Source organism: Vombatus ursinus, unplaced genomic scaffold (assembly GCF_900497805.2).
Source record: "Vombatus ursinus unplaced genomic scaffold, bare-nosed wombat genome assembly UNPS02014807.1, whole genome shotgun sequence".
In the NCBI taxonomy this organism is placed as follows: Eukaryota; Metazoa; Chordata; class Mammalia; order Diprotodontia; family Vombatidae; genus Vombatus; species Vombatus ursinus.
Genome location: NW_020954585.1, coordinates 17,218,253 through 17,243,674, shown reverse-complemented (window position 1 = coordinate 17,243,674; position 25,422 = coordinate 17,218,253). Strand labels below are relative to the sequence as shown.

The 25,422-nt window shown below is 37.8% G+C and overlaps 1 protein-coding gene across 8 annotated transcripts in view; it reads right to left on the bottom strand.

Moving 5' to 3' along the window:
- The window catches only part of SLC35D2 (solute carrier family 35 member D2), a 49,915-nt gene extending 27,956 nt beyond the window's left edge, over positions 1-21,959 (bottom strand). For 2 of the 8 annotated variants that reach the window (XM_027874298.1, XM_027874303.1), the window contains exons 1-4: positions 21,469-21,959; positions 10,711-10,744; positions 7,525-7,611; positions 5,679-5,746 (exon numbers count right to left, since the gene is read on the bottom strand). In XM_027874298.1, the coding sequence (XP_027730099.1) occupies positions 5,679-5,746; positions 7,525-7,611; positions 10,711-10,744; positions 21,469-21,626 (347 nt within the window). In that variant the 5' untranslated portion in view covers positions 21,627-21,959. Of the gene's footprint in view, positions 1-5,678; positions 5,747-7,524; positions 7,612-10,710; positions 10,745-19,001; positions 19,062-21,468 lie in introns of those variants that run through there. The other 6 variants (XM_027874299.1, XM_027874306.1, XM_027874302.1 and 3 more) reach the window with 6 other exon arrangements.
- Between the last annotated feature and the right edge of the window lie 3,463 nt (positions 21,960-25,422).

Sequence of the window (25,422 nt, the reverse complement as noted above, 5' to 3'; positions counted from 1 at the left end):
GTGATTCTGTTATGTTTTGGTGATCTTAAAAATGAAAAAGGAAGGCAAGAAGAATATGCTAGAGGATAGGGAAAAAAGAAAAAGGATGGGGAAAATTATCTTGAATAGTCAGTGTATACAAGTAGAAGTCTACAAACAAGGAGAAAGAAGAGCTGATTACACCTGAACCTCACAAACTGTTCAAAAGAGGGAAAAATACATTGACAGAGTTGGGTACAGAAATACATTTCACTCAACAAGGAAATCAGGAGGAAGAGAAAGGTGAATAAGAAAATTAAGAGAGGGGTTAATCCTAAGCAAAACAAACTCTAAGAAAGGATGTTAAAAAAAATTACAGCAGTTCTTTTGTGTGGTGGCAAAGAGTTGGAAACTGAAGAGGTACCCACAAATTGAGGAATGGCTGAACAAGTTACAGCATATAAATGTGATATAATACTATTATGTGGTAAGAAATGAAGGGGATGGTTTCAGAGACATCTGGAAAGTCTTGGTCTTCCATAAATGAGGCTGCCTCCCTACCTCTTACAGATGGGACACTCTGTGATTTGCAACACATAGCCATGAATCCCACCACCCCTTTACTACCTTTCATGTGGACAGCTCATCCTTGGAAATTCATTTTTGAATAGTTATCTTTTTTCCTGTTGCTTTCTTGACTGTTATTAGGATTTTTTGTTTTATTATTTTTAAAGGTTATTTTCATCTTTTGTTGGGTATTGTTAGTAATGATTTTGAACTTCTGTTGATGCTATCTGGCAGGAATTTTGTCCCATTCATTTTTATTGTACTTTTATTTCTCAATTATTTAATTTTAAATATTTTGAATTTTAATATTTTAATGTCCCATCCTAATATCTAAAAGCCTGTTTTACTTTTTGCCTTATTTCATATTTTGTACTTTTTCTTTTGCTTCCAATTAAATTTTTATGTCTCCACTCCAAAAATTTTATTTTTTTTTCTTTACTATGAGCAGGGTATTATTACTACAGCTCCTTTTGAATACATTTGCCATTTTTGTTTTTATTTTGGGAATGCACACATTTTGCATACTTTTTGTTGATCTACTGTATTTCCACGATAGCCATTTATTTCAGGAAGGTTCTACTTCATTACTAATTTCATTTTCAATCTTGTTGGGTGTTGTTCCTAGCCTCTTAGGGACAATCATTTTTCCCATAACCTATGTGAAACTGACATAAAAAATATCATGTGTTCCTGATGCTACTACTATTAATGTATGGACTACATTAATGAGGCCTCAGGTTTATGTGGCTATAAACATAAGCAAGTGTTTTGATTTACAACATAATGTGTGCATATTTATTTGCTATATTTGGATATTGTGTTGCTAAGATCGTGGGGTTTTTTTGTTTGGAGGTTTGGGGACAGGGGGTGTTGTATCAACTGAATGGTACAGCTACTTCAATTTTGACACTATGAACTTGACTAAGTGCCAAGAGACTTTCCAAGCATACCTTCCTCACTCTTTTGGTCACTCATCACCTCCAATCCCACAACTTTTAGATCAATATTTGAGTGCTTCTATATCCGTTAGTCATTCTCTGTACCTTCTTTATTCCATTTTTTGGATCCTTAATGTTCTACATTTCTTTCTTCACATTTTCTTTATCATTTATTCTTTCTACCATCACCATTTTCACATCTAGAGAAGCAGTCTGACAGTGAGTAGTGCACTGATCTTGGGCTCAGGAGACCTGGTTCAAATCCTGCCTCAAACATTTAGTAACTGTGGAAGAATGAGAAAATCACATAACTTCTCAGCCCCTCAGCTTCCTCATTTTATACTCCCAACCTTACAAATTTCCTGGGAAGACAGTGCTTGTTACTAAATCATAGATCAAGAGTTGTTAGGGAGGTCAGAGGTCATCTAGTCCAATCCCTCTCTTGTCCAAAGTCACACCATATCAGAGGCAGGGTTTGATCCAAGGTCCTTTGTCTCCAGAGTCAGTTCTCTTTCTACTATATAAGCAAGTTAATAATATGTCTGTCAGTTCTATCATTAGAACACTAAATGATGGTCTCTAATACACAAATATAAATAAAAACTTTAGACACTTCTAGCACAAAACTGATAATGACCATTTAGCTTTATTTTTTTTCTCTAAATAACACAGCTGACATTTAGCACAACTGACAAAATCTTCTCGTATATATGAAACGGGGTAAGGTGAGGGGGGGTGGGGAGGACAAATAGGAAGCGAAGTTTCATGTTCACATAAATAAACCTGCCTGTCATAAGTTCTCTGACTTCATTCTCTATCTGTTATTTCACCCACACCTGTCACTTTAGCTTCTGCAGATTTCAAACAGAGCTTAACTAAATAGTGTTTTTTATTAAATTAAAATTGGGATGGTAAAAAGAAAAAAAGTAATTCATGTAAATCAGGCTGAAAGTGGATCCTTAATGTCTTAAAATGCGGAATGTTAATTTCTCTATATTCAATGCAAAAGAAACAATATTGGAGAAAAGATAAAATATCTTGGAGTCAGAAAGACCTGAGTTCAAGTCCTACCACTGACAATTCCTAATTCTGTGACAATAGGTAACCCCTCTACCATGCCCCAGACAGTTTTTAAGACTATAACTTATAGTTTCTTATCTTTTTCAGTAGAGGAAGTTAATATATTGGGGGGGCAGAGCCAAGATGGCGGAGGGAAAGCAGTGACTTCCTTGAGCTCTCCCCCAAACCCCTCCAAATACCTATAAAAATGGCTCTAAACAAATTCTAAAGCAGCAGAACCCACAAAAAGACAGAGTGAAACAAATTTCCAGCCAAAGACAGCCTGGATTGTTGATCAGAAAGGTATGTCGCGCCAGGTGGGGAGAGGAGCGCAGTTCGGCATGAGCACACAGGCTGCAGTAAATCTGGAGCAGGCCTCAGAGGACTGAATTGCAGGCAGCTGTGGCAGTTTCCAGACTTCTCAACCCATGAATGCCAAAGACAACTTGGAAGCTCAGTGGGAAAAGTCTGTGACTACGGTGAGAGAGGATCTAAGTCTCGGTCACAAGTCTCGAGTGCCTGGGGCCACGGCTGTTTCCTGAGCTTCCAGCCCACAGATTGAGGGGGAATCAAGTGGCTGATCAGAGGGGGATTGCAGGGTTCTCTTTGCCAGTGCTGAGGCAGGAATCTCTTGCTTTACCGGTGCTTGGATCTGGGTCATAGTTCTGAGGGGCGGTCCTGGAGCGAGGAGAAACATTGGTGTGGTGGAACTTGTTGTGTCAGTGGAGAGAAAACACCTCGCCCCTTATCATAGCACCTTGGAAGAACTGAAAATTTTCAGATCCCTAGAAATATCTCTGAAAACAGCTGTACAAATCCCCAAAGCTTGGGACACTACATTCTCCACATTGGAAGCAGAGTCTTACCTTAACAAAGAGTTTAAAACTCAAGTAATTGGCCGGGATCATGAGTAAGCAACACAAAAAAAGTCAAACCATATTATCTTACTTTGGTGACAAAGAAGATCAAAACCTACAACCAGAAGACAACAAAGCCAAAGCTCCTACATCCAAAGCCTCCAAGAAAAATATGAATCAGTCCCAGGCCTTGGAAGAGCTCAAAAGGAATTTTGAGAAGCAAATGAGAGAAGTAGAGGAAAAACTGAGAGTGACACAAGAAAATCATGAAAAACAAGTAAACAGATTACTAAAGGAGACCCAAAAAAATACTGAAGAAAATAACACCTTAAAAAATAGCCTAACCCAAACGGCAAAAGAGGTCCAAAAAGCCAATGAGGAGAAGAATGCCCTAAAAAGCAAAATTGGCCAAATGGAAAAGGAAGTCCAAAAGCTTACTGAAGAAAATACTTCCTTAAAAATTAGAATAGAGCAATTGGCAGCTACTGACTTTATGAGAAATCAAGACACTGTAAAACAAGTCCAAAAGAATGAAAAATTAAAAAATAATATGAAATATCTCATTAGAAAAACAACTGACCTGGAAAATAGATCCAGGAGAAAGAATTTAAAAATCATTGGACTATCTGAAAGCCATGATCAAAGAAAGAGCCTAGACATCATCTTTCAAGAAATTATCCAGGAAAACTGTCCTGATATTGTAGAACCAGAGGGCAAAATAGAAATTGAAAGAATCCACAGATCTCCTCCTAAAAGAGGTCCCCAAAGGAAAACTCCTAGGAATATTGTGGCCAAATTCCAGAGTTCCCAGGTCAAGGAGAAAATATTACAAGCAGCCAGAAAGAAACAATTCAAGTATTGTGGAAACACAATCAGGATAACACAAAATTTAGCTGCTTCTACATTAAGGTACTGCAGGGCATGGAATATAATATTCCGGAGGGCAAAGGAGACAGGATTACAACCAAGAATCACCTACCCAGCAAAACTGATTATAATCCTGCAAGGGAAAAAATGGTCATTCAGTGAAATAGAGGACTTTCAAGCATTCTTGATGAAAAAACCAGAGCTGAATAGAAAATTTGATTTTGAAATATAAGACTCAAGTGGAACATGAAGAGGTAAACAGGAAAGAGAAAATCATAAGAGACTTATTAAGGTTGAACTGTTTACATTCCTGCATGGAAAGATGATATTTGTAACTCATGAAACCTTTGTCAGTATTAGGGTAGCTGGAGGGGAAAAAATTATATGTATGTATATATAGACATAGATAGATAGATAGATAGATGGCACAGGATGAGTTGAAAATGAAGGGGTCATATCTGGAGAATAAAATTAAGGGGTGAGAGAGGATTATACTAGGAGAAGGAGAAAAGGAGAGGTAGAATGGGGTAAATTATCTCACAAAAAAATACAGAAAAGAAAAGGCTGTTACAGTGGAGGGGAAACGGGGGAAGGTGAGAGGGAATGAGTGAATCTTATTCTCATCGGATTTTGCTTAAGGAGGGAATAACATACACACTCAATTGGGTATGGAAATCTGTCTTACCCTACAGGAAAATAGGGGGGAAGGGGAAAAGATAGTAGGGGGATGATAGAGAGGAGGGCAGATTGGGAAAGGGGGTGATCTGAAGCAAATACTTCTGAGGAGGGACAGGGTCAAAAGAAAGAGTAGAATAAATGGGGGGTGGGATAGGATTAAGGGAAATGGAGTTAGTTTTTCACAGCATGTCTACTATGGAAGTGTTTTGCATAACTGCACATATATAACACATATTTAGTTGCTTGCCTTATCAGTGAGGGTGGGTGGGGAGGGAGGAAGGGAGAAAATTTGGAACCCAAAGTTTTAAAAACACATTTTTTAAAAAAAAATGTTTTCACATGCAACTGGGAGATAGGAAATACAAGAAATGGGGTACAGAAATCCATCCTGCCCTACAGGAAAATTGAAGTGGAAGGGGATTAGAGAAGCGGGGGAGAGATAGAAGGGAAGGCAGACTTGGGGAAGGGGTATTCAGAATGCATGCCATCTTGGGGTGGGGGGAGGGGCGAGATGGGGTAAAAATTTGGAACTCAAAATCTTGTGGAAGTAAATGTTGAAAACAAAAAAAAAATTAAAATTACAAAAAAAAAGGAAGTTAATATATTACACATTTCCTAAACCAATGAAAGCATAAACCTCCCTCCCCAAATGCAACTCAAATAGAACTGTGCTTGGATTATTTCTTCTCTATACCTAAAAAAGCAATCTTAAATACATTTAGCATATCTTAACTACATTTAATCTTAATTGTACCTTAGTTTACTTGTGCTTGACAATCCACTTATGTGATTTCCAACATAAAGGAGAGGCAGAGGAAACAGCTGCAATTTTAAAAAATGAAAATGTAGTAGTTATTATAGATCAAAATTATAGATTTTTTTAAAAATATAAATTTGATTGCATGACACACATCACCAGTGGAAAAGGCATTTTAAGTTGCTTTCTAGGAATGATAATAGATTTGCATTGATCCATCTTATACTCCTTCCCAACGTTTGCTGTGCAGTCAAGGATATGCATATCTAAAATTTTTGGCTAGGGTTAAAATTGTAACCAGTTGGGGAAAAAAATTAACTACAAATTGAAACCATATTCTTGGTTGCCTCAACATAGTGTCTAATCAACTGAGTCACCCAAACTGTAACTCAGTTAAATAGTAGTAGTAGTAGTAGTAGTAGTAGTAGTAGTAGTAGTAGTAGTAGTAGTAATAGTAGTAACTGACATTATACAGTATATTCTACATGTCATGGGGCAATTTTAAGCTATTAAGCTGCTTTAAAACATTTAGGATACCAGGCATGGGACTTTAAAGTTTTCAAAGACCCTTATATACATTATCTCATTCGAGTCTTACAACAACCCTCTGAGCTAGGGCCTACGGGTATGATTATCTTCATTCTACAGATAAAGAGACTAGGGCTTAGAAAGTTCCAGTGGCTTGCCCACAGTCACATACCTTGTAAGTGCAAGAATTGCCTTGCCAACAGCTAGTAGGTGTTAGAAGCAGAACTGTTCTTGAATAATAACAATAATCACCAGAGCACATCACTAGACTTACTTCTAAATGCTGAGTGATTACAACAGAGAGTGGCAATTTTGTGTAAAAGATTTGCCTTTAAGGGTTTGAGTCTTAAAAGAAATTAGAGCTAAGAATTCTACCATAATCAGCAGTCTAGTTATCATTATACAAATCAATTAACTACAGTACCATCTGGATTCCAACTACAAAGGCGTTCCAGTCTCACCCCTAGGTACAACAGCTAGAAGAAGTGGAGTACTGAGATTGAATACACATAAGCTGAAGGAGATTCAGGCATGTTATCATGAACTCTATCTAAAGTACTTTCTCTTTTAATCAAACAAAAAGAAAACTCACATTCTATGGGGCAGAGGAAAACAGACAATTTTTTAATGAAAGAATGTACAGATTTGTTGATAAAATGCAGATTAGATATTTGAATCTGTCACATTAATAGGAACATAACAATACAAAGTGGACAATGCATATCAGTGGAAATCAAAATCAGTCCACAATGGCAAATAAAAAACAATCTACTGTTTCCTTCAAAATACTTTGGATGGATTGTTTATTTACATGCTGAGTTCCAGATTTCCCCACTCCATTTGCCACAGTGATACAAATTTGAACTAAAATAGGTCTAGACCTCAGGAATCTGCTTTCACCATCACATAACATAATGGGTCTATCTGCTTTTGCTTGTGTCTGACCTCAAAGATCTACAGAACTCCCATGTGAGTGAGGTGGTCCACTGGAAGAGCTGGAAGGGGAACTAAGGGATTAGGGATAGAATAAGGAAAAGGCAAGACCTATGATTTCATTGATATAAGGAACACTCAAATGAGGAAATTCCCTCTACCAATGCAAGCTAACTACAACACTACAACTTGAAGTCTTAGGAAGTTGCCTCCTGCACTCAGAGATTAAGTAATTTGGCAGGTCTTCCCAGCTCTGAAGTTGTTTTCTAGTCACTATACGCTCTTCTTCCTTCCCCTCCTGCTCCCTTCCTCTCATTCACTTCATATTCTCTGACATTTTCACATGCTTTCCACAACAATTATAAGTACTTTTATTACATACCTTCACAGGGATGGTTTTGTTAAAATCAGGAAATTGAATAATTTTATTTAGCTTAGATACATATAGTATTACTATAGTGGTTGCCATCTAAAGAGAGAGAAATACCAGTAAAACGCGTGGAAGCAGTATTAAGCATTAAAAATCATTAAAAGCAAAGTAATAATAATAAACAAACATTGTAATAATTCTGAGATGCAGAAAAGTAATGAATTAATTTTTGAGTTTTTTTGTTCTTCTGGTCATTCCAGGTACATTATTTCGATAAGGCATTTGATATAACAAAAATATTTTTTAAAAGCTTATCTTTTATTTCAAGCACTTTGTTTTACACTAGAAGGCATGGATTTTGTCTTTAAGAGGGATAATCTAGCTACATTAGTGCACCCAGGGAGGTGATGTTTAAAAGGCTTACTCATTAATAAACAGAAAATTCAAATACTTTTTTTTTAAATACCAAAAATTTCCCTCCAAATATTTCTCCTACTGTGCCCTTGTGCTAGCCCAAATAGACTTGTTTTCAGATCCAGTGTGCACAAAGCTTAAAAGAACTGTGACACATTGGTATGATACAGGCCATCACCAATAACAACGGATGCTTATGTAGCACTGTAAAATTTATCACTTGACCTCTTCCTTCCCTGGCTCACCCCTTTTTTGCAGAGTTGAGAGAGTATGAAAGTAGAACACTGCATATAATGTCACGTTAATTTGATATGTTGGGTAGGTTTGAGAAACATCTCCCCCTTCCTTTTTTTATTCCCTGTCATAAGGAATTATTCTTGGTAAGAGGAAAAAGGAAGACATATGGCGAGAAAAGTATGTGGTGTAAAAACAAAAAAAAATCAATAAAATGTATTTTTTAAAAATTAATAAGTGATATCCTAATAATTAGCTACCTTGTGAGATAGGTCTTAGAACTAGAAGAGGCTTTGGAGATAATTATAATAAAGGATATTTATGGCATTCTAAGGTTTATAATATGCTTTGCTTTATAGAAAAATTATTTCATTTTGATGTTCACAAGAACCTTGTGAAACAAATGCTACAGATAATATCCATATTTTACAGATAAGAAAACTGAGAGTGAAAGAGATGAAAAGCCTTGCTTAGGGTCATAGCTAGTAAGCATCTAAAGTGGGATGTTAAACTAGGTCTGCCTGACTCCAAAACCACCACCTTCTATATTCATTGTGTCTCAAGACAGGTTGTACATGGAAAATGACATCCCTATGAAAGGAAAAGAAATATGTATATATTTTTCTTTTTAAAGAAATCTCTTTGAATGAATGAAAGAAAGAAAATTATTTATTAAGTGCTATTATATGCCATGTGTTGTAGCAATGGTATGGCTAGAAAACAGGAGGTGAAATAAGGCAGCATTTTGTTCTATGGAATCAGATGCTTTTTAAAATAATGAACAAAGGAAAAGCACAGTAGGATCCTATATTCTCTATATCTTTCAATCAATTGTGTGAGGATAAAGATATGGTCTACTGTGGAATGTCACTTGTGAAAGTCTGCCTGCTCCTATTAATACCCTCACAGAGGATGCCCCTGATACATACACATATGATGGATTGGAGTGTAAGGATTCAAAGTAAAGAGGCTAATGAGGTGATAATTGTAATAGTCCCTGCAAGAGGTGATGAGAACTTGAATCAGAGTAGTGATTGTGTGAATGGAGAGAAGGGGACATATGTGAAAGATGTTATAAAATTTTAAAGTAAAAGATCTGGCAGCTAATTGGATATGAAGGGTGATTCTGAGTGAGGACTTGAGGATAACAGGGAGGTTGCAAACCTGGGTAAGCGGAAGAATGGTAGAGGTAATAAGGAAATTCAGAAGGATGGTGGGTTTTAGTGATGTGCTTTCTGTACTTAGCTCTACTGGTCCTTGGAACACAAACTCAGACTATGGTCAGGGTTATATGAAATAAAGCATAAGATATATTTTAGAGGTAGATGTTATTGTTACCACAATACTAGACTTGGAGTATGAAAGACTGGATCTAAATGCTGTGTCTGATACTAGTTGTGTGACCATGGGCAAGACACAATTTCTCTGAGCCTCAGTTTCCTCATTAGGAAAATGAGAACAATAATACCTAACCTACCTCAAGTTTGATATGAAGCCCAAAAGATATAATGTATGTTAAACATGTCAAAAACTTTAAAAGACTATCTAAAATCTTATGATTATTTTGCTTTGAAAGTGAATTGAAAGAAATTAAGAAAAACAGATGCTTTATTCATTTTTATCATTATTTTCATTATTGTCTCCATTACTAACACAATTCTAGGACATAATCAGGTTTTGTCTAAGCCACATTTTCAGGGAAAAGTACAATCCAGTATTCAGCACAATACAATAAATTACAACTGTTTTATCTGTGTATAACCAGTTTATGGATGTTTTTGTGTCAGCTAGTACAGAAAATGAGTAGTCGAACTCAGACCTGCTTAATGTGCAATCTTGAGATTTAAATTCAGGGAAAAGTGAAAAGAGGGAACTTTACTGGGATAACAAATTTTATCTGAGATTCAACATAAGAAAGTTTATCTTAATGTTTTTATAACAAATTCTATTTTAAAGATTCTTATTTAGACAATTGCATTTTTATTATTCATATTAAGTTCTTCATAAAGAGACAGTATAGTATAGTGCACAGAGAGATGGCCTCAGTGTCAGGAAGACCTAGGTTCAAGCCCTTCTTCTGATGCGTGTAACCCTGGACAAGTCATTTAACTTCTTATTGTCTCAGGTGATTTTCTAAGAAGGTCAGTTATAAAGAAGACACCGCTCTGCATTTATAGAGGAAGTTCCTCACCAGGAGTTATTAAATCACAGAGTCTACTCCAAAAAAAAAATAAAGGTTTATGGTAATATATGAATGGTAGAATTTAAGAATATTGAATAGTCTTGGTATTGAAGGTAATGTAAAAATTAGAATTCTAATTCATTCATTAGGATTTTTTTAAGAGAATGGTTCCTCTGCCTAATATTTATTCTATGATTTTATCTCAGAATTTTAGGGCTAGAAAGCACTTAAAAACCATCTATTCCTAACACTTCATTTCAAAATGCACTCTAAAATCAGATCACGTTTTCTATTATTCATAAACAAAACCATTTAAGATTTTGTCAGCAATACTACCAATAGGTAAGAAATTGGTTTGTTTCACTTACCTGTCCAATTCCAAGAACTAAGGGTGATGGGAAACTACAAAGAACACAGAACAATAAATACACTTAGTAGATCATAAAAAGTTGATGAAATAACAAAATATGCATAATGAAAAAATTGTGAATGTAGCTGGATACTTTTCAGTCAATGTAAATGCAAATATTAAATTTAGGGGCATTGGTTCATTTTCCTAACTGAGAAGACTAATACATTCAATCTATTAATGGTATTTATACAAGTCTCAATATTTGGCCAGATAATTTGATTACTTATAAAATTATATTTTCTTTTCTCCAAATTGCTCTTGCTCAAAAAAGTTTCATAAAGTCACTTATTCTCAGATTTGTAAGAGATCTCAAAGGCTAGCTAATCCAGCCCAAACAGAAACAAATATCACTGGAAAACCACTTGTGAAAAGTATCGGTGGTGGGGTGTCCTTTTAGGTAAAGGTTAGTATACATAACTGACGAGGTCTCATCCAAATGGAAAACTGTGATTCTATGATACTCAATGGGTAAAAATAATAATAAATAGTAATAATAATAATAATAACAATAATAATAATAGCTAGCACTTGTATAGGGCTCTAAAGTTTGTAAAACACTTTACAAATATTATCTCATTTGATCCTCACAACCACCTTGCGAGGTAGGTGATATTATCATTCCCATTTTACAGAAGAGGAAACTGAGGGAGATGGTAGTCAAATGACTTACCCAGGGTCACACAGCTAATATCTGAGGCCAGATTTTAGCTCAGGTCTTCCTGACTCCAAGGTCAGTGTTCTATCCACTGCTCTACCTAGCTACCTCATTAAATATAATACTACAGATGTGGTCTGACCAGGGCAGACTATTTCCAGTCCTAGATGGAATACCTCTCCCAATGCAGGTTAAAACTTCATTAGCACATTGTTTACTCATATTGAATTTTCAATTTACCAAAACTCCTAGATCTTTTTTCTAAAAAGATGAACTGCTATCTAATCATATTCTTTCCATCTTGTACTTGCACAAAGCTGACTTTAAAAAAAACACAAAGATAAAACATCACATTTATCCTTATTAAATTTTTATTCTGTTACATCTAGCCCAACATTCTAACCTGTTAAAAAAAAACTTTTGTGTTCCTGATTCTGTCATCCAGTGTATTAGTTACCCCTCCCAACTTTGCATGCTCTGCAAATGCAATATATTCATGCCTTTAACCAAGTCATTAATACCCATAGGTAACTGTGACTTCACCAATCTGAGTATCCTCTCCAATAATCACGGTGTCTGGCACATAATAAGAGCTTAATAATTGCTTTAATATATATTCATTCAGTGATGTGGCCTTCAAAGTAGTCATGTGTGCCCAATTTGTACAGCTCTTATCCATGTCCTCCCATAAATTTGTGACAGTAGGTCTACCCAACATGTTGAAAGCTTTCCTTATACTCCCTCTTCACATTTTGAGAATGCCAAGAGTATGTAAGCTGTCAGTTTACTTTCATTAATTCTCACTGGGTTTTTTTCCTGGTTGTACCTTTCTTTTAAAATATCTCCTACATCATTCCTCCTGCGCAAGTTCTTACTTGTGATATGCTATTAATTCTTTGGAAATTGTAGCATTCCATGAATCAGACATATAACATGATTAGAACACCATTGGAATTAAAAAGATGGACCTTTATTTCAAAGATAAGGTTGGGATCATTCATTTCCCCCAAACAGTCTAGTCTATAATCTTCCTCTTGTTCAATTCTGAGCTCATCTTACTGTCCATTCGCAATTTCTGTCCATGATATGTCTGCTGTTGGATGTATAGGTTAGGTTGTTCACTCAATTACATATGATAATCCTGAATAGTCATCCTTTATCTACTTGTTTTTATTCCTGTGTGGATAGTTAGACCAAATTCTCTTGCGTGGTGATGGATCTCATTTAAGAAGACTGGAAATGCTCCATGGTTTGATGCTATCAGCATAATTTCATCTGCAAATACAGGCATCTGGAGGATCTCACCATCTCTAAAATATCCTTCTTCAACTTGGACTCTGCATTGAATTTCCTGAATAATTGTGGCAAATATCTTTTGGTGAACATCCATCTCTCTGGAGGCCTTGTTTAATATTAATAATCAGAGGATCAAATAAAATTCTCTATCATTAGATCTTCCAGGTATTTTATATGACATATATTCATGGGACACCACTTGTTGGAGAACCTTAAAAGAAGTATTTTACTCTACTTTTTATAGTTAACAAACAATAAGTACAGTGGGGATCTTGTATTCTTCAAAGCTTTCATGAATTGTGGAATGGTCACCATGCAAAAGTCGACATGTTCCCTTTCCATAATTTCACGTAGGATGCCCTTAATTCACGTGTAGCTTATTTTCATTTTTTTTTTTTTGCATAGAATGGAAAACAAGCAAATGGGTCAGTAGTGACTGATATTCCCTCAGTTCCATTTTTTTTTTTTTTGTAATATGGTCTAAGATTTCTCCCCACATCTTTGGTATCCTTCTTTCTTTTATATCATAGCAATCAATCCCTCCATGCTCTCAAAATTGTGCTGCCTTAAGTTGGAACCACCTATGTATATTTGGTTTAATTTAGCTTCTTTTACCATCAATTCTTTATTCAGTGCTATTCCCACTTCTGCAGGCAGCATATCTGTAGCTGTGATGTTCAAGTTCAAATGTAGCAACTCTATTTGACAGCGAAAAGAATTTGTTATAAAAATCTTTGTAGAGGCTTGACACTTTCATCTGATTCATAGTCTCTTGACAAACTTTCTTTCAACCTGCTTTTCCCTTCACTGCTTCTGCTTCTTTTATGTTGCAATATTGTTCATAATCTTCCACTGTTCTCCATCAAATTTTACAAAGGTTTCATTTTTAAATCATTGCTCCTTTTGGAGATCTCTCCAGTTAGTAAAAACAAGTGTTTTCTGGTATTTTTTGACCCCTACTTTGGCAATTGATTTTTATGTGTTAAATTTCTCCATGAAATTGCTATGTACAATGGCTCAAAGCCTAGGCATTTTGTTGTTAATCACATTTTCACGTGGACAGCATGAGTTTCAAACCAAGAATTTATAGCCACCCCACTATCCTTTTTTGTTGCTTTTGCTTATCCCCTCCTGTTCATTTGTGTGGGAAGAGGCTCTTTGGAGTGAATTATATTTCAGAATTCTTATGGAATTCTAGTAGAGACCCCCTAAAATAGATTTCATGGACATGGGATCCCTATAATAAATTAAGCAGGAATTATAAGAAATTACGAACCCTAAATTAGACAGTTGTCTAGGATAGACAACTAAGATTTGGCCCTAGACACAGATAGTTAAAACAAACAAACAAACAAAAAACACCTTAATCTTAGCATAGGAACATTCTACCTGACTCATTTTGGGCATGGTAGCCCCAGGTATGATCTTAAAGAGTACCAACCTGCCCTTATTAGAAAGAGGTTTTCTTGGCATTGTGCTTTAGTAAACAGAAGTTGAGATGGCTACCAGGGGGCCCTGAAGAGATGAGGCTTAGAGGTAATAGCAGAAAGAAGCTCCAGGAGCATGCACCCAGTGGAGATGCCCAGCAATCCAACAGCAGCCAGGAGACTATACATCTAGCAGAAAGCAGTGTGATGAAATCACCAAAGAACGTGTCCTGTGGTCTCAGAGCTGGTGTTGCTCTGGTCACATATATTCCCTGCTTGTGCCTCCCCACTTCCAACAAAGCATATTCCCTATGCAAGGCCAGTGTTCCTTAAGATGGTATGTATATTTGTGGGAGAGTATGTCCCAAGTTTATGATATGTTTTTTGCTATCTTCCTCCTTGATCACTTTTGCACTAAAGTAACTGACAAAGAAAGCACATGCTTATTTAATTTGGAAGATCCTATCAAGTTCTTCACACAACTACTCCACTTCTTTATCTTCCGCCATAAATGTTCATGCATAAGCTACAAATATTTTTGTTACAGTACTATTACAAATATTGGTCATGTTACAATATGACCAAATGATCCACGTTATGTTTATTATTGCTCTTGGACACTTGATAAGCCAGCCTTGCCAAGAAGAACCTGGGAGCCACCCTTCCATTTAACAGCTTCCTTTTGTCTCCTGGTTTTGTGTATTGTAAGAATGTCAAGATTTATATGATTCAGTTCCTCCCAGCAACATGTTCATTCATTGTTCACTGAACAAGGACCTTACATTTAGTGTGGCAACACTAATTTTTAATATGTTACATAACACAGGGCCAACACAGGATCCTTGGGTACTCTCCTAGACAACTCCATTCAAGATGATATAAAAGTAGTAGTAACTACTCTTTGGAACAGTCATTCAACCAAGTCCAAATCCATCTAACTGTACTATCATTTATCTAATGTATCCCAATCTTTTCTATAAGAACAGCATGAGAAATGTAATGGAATACTTTTACACCATAAGAATTGGTGAAAGGGAAGGTTTCAGAAGAACCTAGAAAGATATTTGTGAACGGATGCAAAGTGAAATGAGAACAGGAGAACAACTTATGCTATAACAACGTTGTAAAAACAAATAATTCTTAAAGACTTAAAAATTCTGGTCAACACAATGATCAACCCTGATTCCAGAGGACAGATGATGAATAATGTTATCCATCTCCTCTTGAAAATGATGAACTTAAAATGTAAAGTAATATATACATTTTTATACAAGGTCATAAAAGGTTCCTATTTTTTCCCTGACTATGAATATCTATTACATGGGTTTTGTATTTCTTCTTTCCCCCAAGGAGAGGCATAGTGGGAAAGAGAAAAAATAAATGCCTGTAAATTGAAAAAATAAAATTTAATTTAGAAAAAGAACAGCAAGGAATTTTTTTCAAATGCTTTAAGGTCTAGCTATACTAGATCTGTGTTGTCTTGATCTACCACCCAAATAACAATGTGAAAAATGAAGTGAGCTTAATCTGACTTAGTTTAATGAAGCCATTGTGATCACTTTTTTCTCACATATTTCCTAAATTTCACCTTAATTGTACATTCTAGAATTTTGCCTGGAATCACTGCCCTACAGTTTGCAAATTCTATTGTCTTTCTTTTCTACAAACTGGGACAATATTTGCCTTTCTTCAATCCTCTAATAACTTTCTTGCCTTCCATGATCTTTCCAAGATAGTGGACTACAGCTCAAATTGTAAATCTTTAAAATAGTCTAAGACTAGTAGTGTCCATGTATCTTTCCCTTGAAAGTGCCAAATTACTAAACCAACTCTCAATATACAATTCAAAATCATAACATATTTACAATAAAACTATTGATTTAAAGTCATTTTTAAATATCATTCATCTGGGCCTAGTAAGATTATAAATTCAGCAAAGGTATAGACCTGCATTGGAAGAAGTTTCCTCATTGGGGAACACCTTATTCCAATGAAATCACAGAACCAGTCCCTGTCCCTTTCCCTACATAATTCCTTTAAATCAGTTTTTTTAAAAAATGAGGTAGGAAGGCCTGGGTTCAAATCCCAACTTCTAATCTTATCACTTTACTAAAAGTGCTTTCTCCAAGGTTACTAATGATCTCAACTGCCAAATCTGATGCCCTTTTCTCAGTCATACTTCTTGACCTCTCTGAAGCCACTGACACTGTTGACCACTTTCCCCTCCTTATTACTCTCTCTCCTCTAGGTGTTAGTGACTCTATTCTCTCTCAGTCCTTCTTCCTGTGTGACTACTCCTTGGTTTCTAGCTCTAATCTCCCTCTTGATTTCTAGCTCCAAATCACAAAAATTCCTATTAAACATTTCCAGTTGAATGTCCTATAAGCATCTCAAACTTCCAACTTTATTGCATATTACTCCCCTTTCATATAAGCAGTCCAGTGAAACCGGCCTTACTGTTCCTTATATAACATTCCATCTCCATCTCTGTGCCTTCCCACTGACTGTCCTCCATGCCTGGAAAGCACCTTCTCCTCACCTCCATCTTTTAGAATCCCTAATTTCTTTTGAGACTTAGCCCAAGTACCACTTTCTACCTGAAGCTTTTCCATCGCCATATCCATTTGTGAGTTCTCCCACAAATTATCTAGTAGCTGTTTTGTTTACATCTTTGTATGCACACAATGTCTCCTCCAGCTACACTGTAATCTCCTTAAGGTCAGGGACTGTTTCATTTTTATCTCTGTATCCCAAAAGCCTAGTATAATGTCTGACACATTACAGTAAGGATTTAATAAATGCTTACTGATTTATTGTTTCTGACAAATAATGACTGTTTTACCTTGAGAAAGTCACTTATCTTCTCAATACCTAGAACCTAGACAACTCTGAGTCAGCAAAGCAGGTACCAATCCAAACTAATATGAATTCCTTTCCCATATTATTCCAGAAAGAACAATGTGGATGAGAACTGAGAGAAGTCCACTGGGTTTAGCAACAAAGGAATCACTAGCAACTTTGATGGGAACAATTTTCAGTAGTGTGGTGGAATTAAGAGAACCTGATAATATAAGCAGAACCACATCTTTTCAACTCCTTTTTTTCTATTTGAAAGCAAATGAACTAAACCTAATAAACCAGAAAAGCCACCCACAAACTTTCTACCTTAATCTATACCAAAATGCCATAAAGAGAGAACAAGGAGAAGAATGCTTTTCTTGGATTGGGTTTCCATGATCCCTGTAAATGGTAAATAGTTTAGAACGGCCATTCTATCCTATAACGTAGTTCTGTTGAACACAATAGGAAACTAAAATTTCTCAAGCAGCTAAGATGAGGATCATATTTCTGTAAATAAGCTTTCCTTTATAATTTATTATAACCCAATTACTCCATGAAAAGAAAATGTGGTTCCAAAGAAACTTAACCCTCTCTGACAAGACAAAGCATGATTAAAGTATCTTACCCATGTTACACAACTATATGATATACCAACATATCATATATTTTGATATATTATATGGAAATTCTAATTTTATTTCCATTAGTTTATTTTCTTGCACAGTACTAGCTCCTACAATTTCAAGGACAGTCATACTCCTTTAACTCACAGAATTCCTTCATACTTAGACATCTAAGGTACTCTCCTTATTGAAACCTATGATTCTATGTACACATGACCAGCTTTTGCCTTCAGAACATAATTAGTATTTATTAACTTTGTAATGCCTACTGCAAAAAGTATGCTGTGCATGAGAAGACATTGCCAATTTATTTGACCAAACGAGAAGAGACTACAGAAGATGTTCACAAAGGAACAAGCCTTCCCTTCCCAGCCTCTACTTTGTACCATCCCTAGCTTCCTTCGAAGCACAAATCAGGTGCAATCTCCTACACGAGGCCTTTCTTGATCCCCTCCTACTTGATTCCCTACTCCTTCTGAACCTAGAAATTTCATTCCACTCAGGGAAAACACAAATGAAGTACACACAGAATAATAGAGAGTGAGTCCCTTGAGGGCAGATACTTTTTGGTTTTTAATTTGCCCCCACGGTGTCTTCCACAGTGATGGAACAAAATTACCAATAGCTTCTAAATGGACTCATGTTATTTTGGTTACTAGTACTTTTCCCCCCATGAATTTGCTTTTTATAGTCCAGGCTTGAGTGTGAATTAGCTTATATTTTTCCTAAAGGCATATCTTAACTCTTCAATGCATATCAGCAGAGAACTATGTGGCACATGCTACCTTTGCACTAAGAATCATGGAATCTAGAAGTGGAAGACACCATAGAGAGTGTATGTTTATTCCAACTCCCTCACTTTACAAATAAGGGAAATTGAGGCCTAGAAGGCCTGAGACTTGCCTAAAGTCACAAACATAAGATCTTAGACTCCACTTGTACCCAGAGGATTCCCGGATTCAAAGCTTATATTATTCCACTATGCAACACTTCATTTTGTCCTATTACCCCATGGGGATGCTCCCTTAAGACCCTCTAACATTGGAAGTTTTTAACGTGTGTGTGTGCTCGAGCTCCCACCCTAGATCCCTTTGGCAGCTTGATGAAGCCTATTGGGCCCCTTCTCAGAATAATGTTTTTAAATGTATGACATAAAATGCATAGGATTACAAAGGAAATCAATTATATTGAAATAAGGATTTTTTTTTCCTATCCAAGTTCCCAGACACCTCCAGTTGACAATTCCAGTACAGATAATTCCAAGGCAGAAGCTTTCAAACTTTGCCCAGTGTATATGTGATAGGAGAAGAAAAGGTTCATTAAAATGTTGGCATTCTAAACCAAAAGAAAGACTGGTTTCCTTAATTTTGTCCCCCACAGAACCCAGTTTGTGGCAGAAACTCACACTGTCGATGGCCCTCCAGGGGTTCTGTTGGAAACTATAGTTCATTGATTCTACTTGGCCTCTTCTGTGGCTACACAAAGGAAGAAAATCATTTGGTTTAATATGCTGATGCTAGGTAACAATATCAGAATAAATTAGAAATCACAAAAGGGTAGGAAAATTGAAGAAAAAATTTCTCAAAAACTTTTTGACCCTAAGATCAAGAATTGGCAAATTTGTTTGGATCACACTATTCAAAAAAAAAAGACTGCCATGTGCCAAAGTTTGCCTTTCTCAAGATTTCTATGAATATGCTGATAACTTCAGAAAAGTAAATTCATATTGTTTTCCCTAGCTTTAAGGAAAACCAAATTCTGCTTTTAGGGTTCATATTTATGTGGAGATTAAGTACTTCAGCTATTATTTCCATTTCACAATCTCAGAGAGACTGAGACTGAGAAAACAGTCTCAGAGAGGTTAAGTGACTGGCCTATAGTCACATAACTAGTGTGAGAGAAAGGACTTGAATCCAGATTTTCCTGACTCCAAATCTACCAACTCTATATACTACACCAACAGAATATAAATTATTATTCCACAAAAGTTACATTTGAGGATTATATAACTAGTGAGGATTCAAAGTACAAAAGCATGTGTGATTGCAATCCTGTGAAATGCCCAATTAGCACCTTTTAAATGTAAATGTAACTGGATGAATTTTCTCCATACAAATTTTTAGGACACACCTACTATATAAAGGGACCAACTACAAGTGATATTGATTGCATTCGCTAAGTAAGCAAGCAGTTATTTTGCCAGGTTGGAAAATTTTTCATTTCTTTTTTTTTTTAATTGAAAATAGGCAGAGATTTTAGTCTGAGTAATCTTGTAAAGTACCTAGTATAATGCCAGGCATACAGAGGCACTGAACAAATAATTTAGAATGTCAAGGATTTGCCCTCAACTATTTTCAACAATAGAAATCCCTTAAAGCCAAAGAAAGCGAGCAAAGGTTTCTATCAGTCTCTTTTGCTCCCTGGTATTACACTTTCTCCACCCCCACCCCTCAGATCTACTCTAAAATCTAGCCAAAAGAACTTTTTAAAACCTAGTAAGAAAGTCAGTATTCAATCACTGGGAAATGACTGGACAAATTGTGGTACATGAATGTAATTGAATATTATTGTGCGGGAAGGAAAAAAGCATTTATTAAGCACTCGCTATGTGCCAAGGCAATGTGCTAAGCAGGCCAAAACTGTAGGCGACTCACTTAACTTCTCAGATCCCTCAGGCTAATATTCAAGAAAATAAATTGCAAAAGAGGTTCTGGTCTGTATGTATAGAGGTAATTTTCTCACCAGGAAAAGGATCCTCACAAAGTTGAAAGTGCAGATAAATTATTCTACAATCATTTATTTAGTGCCTACTTCATTCCAGGTGCATTCTAGGCAATGATCGGTATCTCTCCCTCTCCATTCCCCTCCTCCTCCTCCCAAGGAAAAAATAAAGACATAAAGAATTTGTTAGAACATAAGACTTGTATAAACTGATACTGAATGAAAGTTATGCTGAACCAGAAATATATACCCAAAGATTACAGAAATGCAAATGGAAACACCAAAAGGCAGCCTTTAAGGTCATAGTTTTAGAGCTGGGAAGGATCTCAAAGGTCATCCATGTAGTCCAACCACCTGATTTTATGGATGAGGGAACTGAATCATAGAGAAGTTAATAAATAACTTACCCAAGGTCAGTCAAGTGGTAGAGCTAAAATTTGAACTCTGGTCGTCTGACTCCAAAAGCTCACTCTCTACATTGAGTCACATTAAGCCTGTTACTGAAGAGGCCAATCTCGGTCGGAGAGAACTGATGATGAACTACACCTTTCCTGGGATGGTAGGCTACGGTTGGGAAATGTGGGATGGAGTGTACAGTCTGTATCTGTACAGAAGCTGAGACTATTGTTAGTTTTGTTTATTTTTTCTCCAATGGGGGTGGGACTGAGGGGAGGAGAAGGCTACGAGGAAAGGACTGACGTAAAAACAAAAGGTAATATTAAAACTTAAAAAAAAAAAAAAAAAGATCTAGCTAACAGCCAGCCCATCACTTCCACGGATGGGGTGCCAGACAGACAGCTTCGACACTCGAAGGGGGTGTCCTTGGCCAGCGGCAATTCAATTTCTCGTGAGTGGAAACTGTGGAGATTCATCGAAGACTGCCTGCACCACTGCCCCCGCCTGGCACACCTGCCAGCTTCCCTCTGGTTACCATGACAACACCAGAAGAAGGGCGTGGGGAGTGAGAAGGTCGGAAGTTTAGTCTAAGGTTCTGGAGCGTCCCAAACAGATAAGGGAAGTAGGATGGGGAAGCGTAGTAAGTAAGCCAGCGGGAAAGCAGACTGCCGATCCGGGATCCCTCGGGTGCCCCTGAAGCCCCGAGCCTGTGGACACGGCTCACGACCGCACGCTCCCACCGCCTCCAGACTCACCTTACCTGTAAGTGGTCAGCACCGTCTTGTTTACCAGAACGATGAAAAAAGAGCAGGTCCCGTAGAAGAGGGCGGACAGTAGCTTGACCAGCTGCGAGTGCACGGCGGAGGTAGACTCCCCCTCCTCCGCCTTGGAGGCTAAAGGCATCTTTCTTCATGGGCCCCAACGCTTGCCAGCTGAACTGAGACGGGAGAGCGCAGAGCAGCCCTGCCCTAGCCTGCTCCCGGGACTCGGCCACATGCCCGAGGCGGCAGCAGGCGGCCAAGGTGAACCGACCCAGCCAGGAATCCCAGAGCGAGGGAGCGAGAGCAACCGGACCTCCAGTTCCGTCTCCGCCTCCTATCTGCGAAGGGGGGTGTTACGAGCAAAACAGGAAGAGGGACACAGAGAGAGGACTGGAGTTCCTCTCCCTTTCTGCCCGCAGCAGCAGCAGCAGCAGCAGCAGCAGCACCAGATTCCTGCCTGCTCAACCGCCCAGGAATGAGAAGGGTGGTCTTGCCTTACATTCCCAGCTACCAGGTTGAATTCCTGTCCCTTCAAAACGCCCCTCTTCTACCACCTTCCAATCCAGAATCTCCAGCTTCCCTCCGAAGTGGAGTGAGGTGGGGTAGCTTGGGGTGGGGCAGGTGGTATAAGGGTGCCACCTCCGAGGCCAGAGCCCCTCCTCACCCCGCCCCTGGCGTGAGGGGGGGGTGGAGTCAGTTTTTAGAAGCAAAACCTAGAAACCGAGTGAGTGTCCAATGGTTGGGGAGTGGCTGAACAAATTGTGGCACATGAATGTAATGAAACATTAAGGGTGGACTATAAGCCTGGGCAAGTCACTTCATCTCAGTGCGCCCACTGAAAAGATGCATCCTGTCCTTTTCTATATCTCACTATGTAAACTATAGCTGGGGGGTTCAGCTCTGACGCCACGGTGAGCCCAAATTCGTTCTAGGTCTGGGACAGGAGTGGGGAACCTTCGGCCCTTAATAAAAGGCTTTGTTCTGTAAAACTTGGACTCAGTAGAAAGGCCACACTTAAGGACCTGGAGGGCCACAATGTGGCCTCGAGGCCCCAGGTTCCCCACCCCTGTTCTAGGAGAAGGATGTCCCTCGAGAAGGGAGGTTAGACGTCCTGAGGGATTCTCTCTGATTCCTTAGGCCCCCCTCCCAATCCTGAGTGAAACTGCGAAGAAACTCTTTTAAAACAAAGTTTAGCTTTGGCTCATATCTAGGTTCTCCTAAAAAAAAAAGAGAGAGAGATTAACAGGATCCCTTCTGGAAAACGTACTCAATTTTCAAAATAAGTATCAGGTAAAGGTTATTTCCTTCACCATAAAAGAAATCCTTAAAACACAAAAGACTCAAACTTACAGAGCAGATATTTAAAAGACGAAACAATAATCCATCACACCTATTATACTCTCCCAGAAAGGTAAAGACAGCTTTGTGTGATTGTTAAATAAATATGTCACTTTGACCCTAGATCTGTACTATTTGAGCACCCCACAAGGTCTAGATCTCCTGATCAGTCAGGGTATAGTTTGGGCTTTCTTAGTCTTTCAGGTTCAGTTTGATCCTGCCAATGGTGACCTCCTTGGAATAGTAATGTAGTTGCAGAAGCATCTCCCTATGGGCAGCTGCACCTCCTTATGAGTGGCTGCCACTTACTCTGGTGGGTAGCATCTCCCAAATTCACAAGGCATTCACCTAAGCTACAAAGTCTATTCTCAGCATCGAAAATGGCAGACCAGTACTCAGGGAAGAAACACAACATCAGAAGAAGATATCCAGAGACTTGGGCTCAGCTAGGAAAGCACATATTCTCATTCAATGTGCTTGTAAGCTGCCACTGATGCTGAGATATGGGAGTGGAGAGGCAGAGGCAGAGGGAGATTGCCCTTCCTCCTTTCTGAAAGCCAGGGGAGAACTGTCAAAGAAAAGGAAGGAGAGAAGAAGAGAGGGAGGGAGGGAGGGAGGAAGGAAGGAAGGAAGAAAGGAAGGAAGGAAGGAAGAAAGGAAGGAAGGCCTTTACAGCTATTCTTATAGCCTGCTGAGAAGGGCAGTTTTCATTTTCAGCACAACCCCAATCTGAGGGAAGAATGAATGATATTGTTTTTGGGTTATGATTTGGTGGAATGTTCTATTCCTGATGGATAAAACACAAATTTTGGTTCTTCTCCAGTGCTACCTTTTTTTTTTCTAAAAGCTTGGAAAACTGAAGCAGTTATCCATACATTTCTCCACACCAAAAAGGGAAAGGGTCCTAATTACTCAGGTAAGTTAAGGAAAAACTGGTTCTTATAAAAACTTGGACCATCATTTTTGAGACATTTTGGTTTAATGACTTAAATGTCATCCTTGACTCCTCACTCTCACTTACCGCCATTTTCAATCTGGTGCAAAGTCTCCTCAATTTTACTCTCATAGTATCTCTTATATGTTCTTCTCTGACACTGACCCAATCTGCTGCAAGCCTTTATCACTTCATGCCTAGGCTATTGCAACAGCCTATTAGTTGGTCTGCCTGCCTCAAGTCTCTCCCCAATTCAGTTCATCCTCCACTCAGCTGTCAAATCAGGTCTTCCTATAATACAGATCTATGTCACTCTGCTATTCAATATTCATGTGGCTCCCTATCACTTCCAGGATCAAATATAAAATTCTTTGGTGGCCGAAGCCCTTCATAACTTGGGCCACTCCTACCTTTACAGCTTTCTAACATCTTACTCTCCTCCATGTATTATTCAAAGTGATTCTGGCCTTGTTGTAATTCCTTGAATGTGACAACCTATTTCCTGACTCTAGGAATTTTCACTTGGAATTACTGGGAAATTTTCACTAGGAATTCCAAGCCTAGAACTCTCTCCCTCCTCATCTCTACTTTCTGGCTTCCTTCAAGTCTCAGCTAAAATTCCACCTTCTACAAGCCTTTCCCTGGCCAAGTAAGCCATGATATATGAAGGTAATGGAAAACTATTGTTCTGGAAGAAATGTTGAAAAGTATGGTTTCAGAAAAAAATGGGAAGGACTGTATGAACTGATGCAAGGTGAAGTAAATAGAAACAGAACAATTTATACAATAACAGTATTGTAAAAATAAACAAATTTGAAATACTTGGGAACTCTGATCAACACAATGACCAACCACAAATCCAAAGGACTTGTGGAAGGGAGAGAATTCAAAACTGAAAACTGAATTTAAAAAGCTTTTGCCAATCCCCCTTAATGCTTATGCCTTCCCTCTTGATTACCTCCATTTTATCCTATATGTATCTTGCTCACACATAGCTTGCACTTTGTCTCTTTCATTAGACTGTGGGCTGCTTGAAAGCAGGTTCATTCACCTTTCCTTGTATTTCCCAGCCCTCTTCAGCCTGGCATATAATAGCTCCTTAATAAATGATTGGTTAACTCAAGTACCAGTGCCATCTCTGACACATCTAGGATATGTGACCCTGGGCCAGTCTCTTAATATCTCAGTGCCTGGGTAACTAAGACTCTGTTGCTGATCTGTATTGGTAGAGGCAATTTCTCCTCCAGGAGTCCCTTATACTGAGGGAAAAAAAAACTTGAGGAAATCTCAAGTTGGGACACCCTACTACCTCCAAAAAAGACATTGATTAGGCTTGTGGCAACCTATCACTTTAATATTGGGGTTGGAGGGGGAGCTTTTAAAATTGTAAACTTAATGATACCTCTTCTTTCAAATTATGGCAGTATGTCTACATTTTAAATGCTTTATGTTATCCTTGCTTCTGCTCATCTAGGGAAGAGGTGTGGGTCAGTGGAAAGAATGCTGGACCTAAGAGTCAAGGAGAGCCCTTGGTTCAAATCCCATCTTGATACTTATTAGATGTGTGATGGTAGACAAATTGCTTAATCTCTCTGAACTCCAATTTCCTCGTCTGTAAAATGGGGTAACACCTACAATATTTATCATACAGAGTTGTTGTGATGATCAAATGAGAT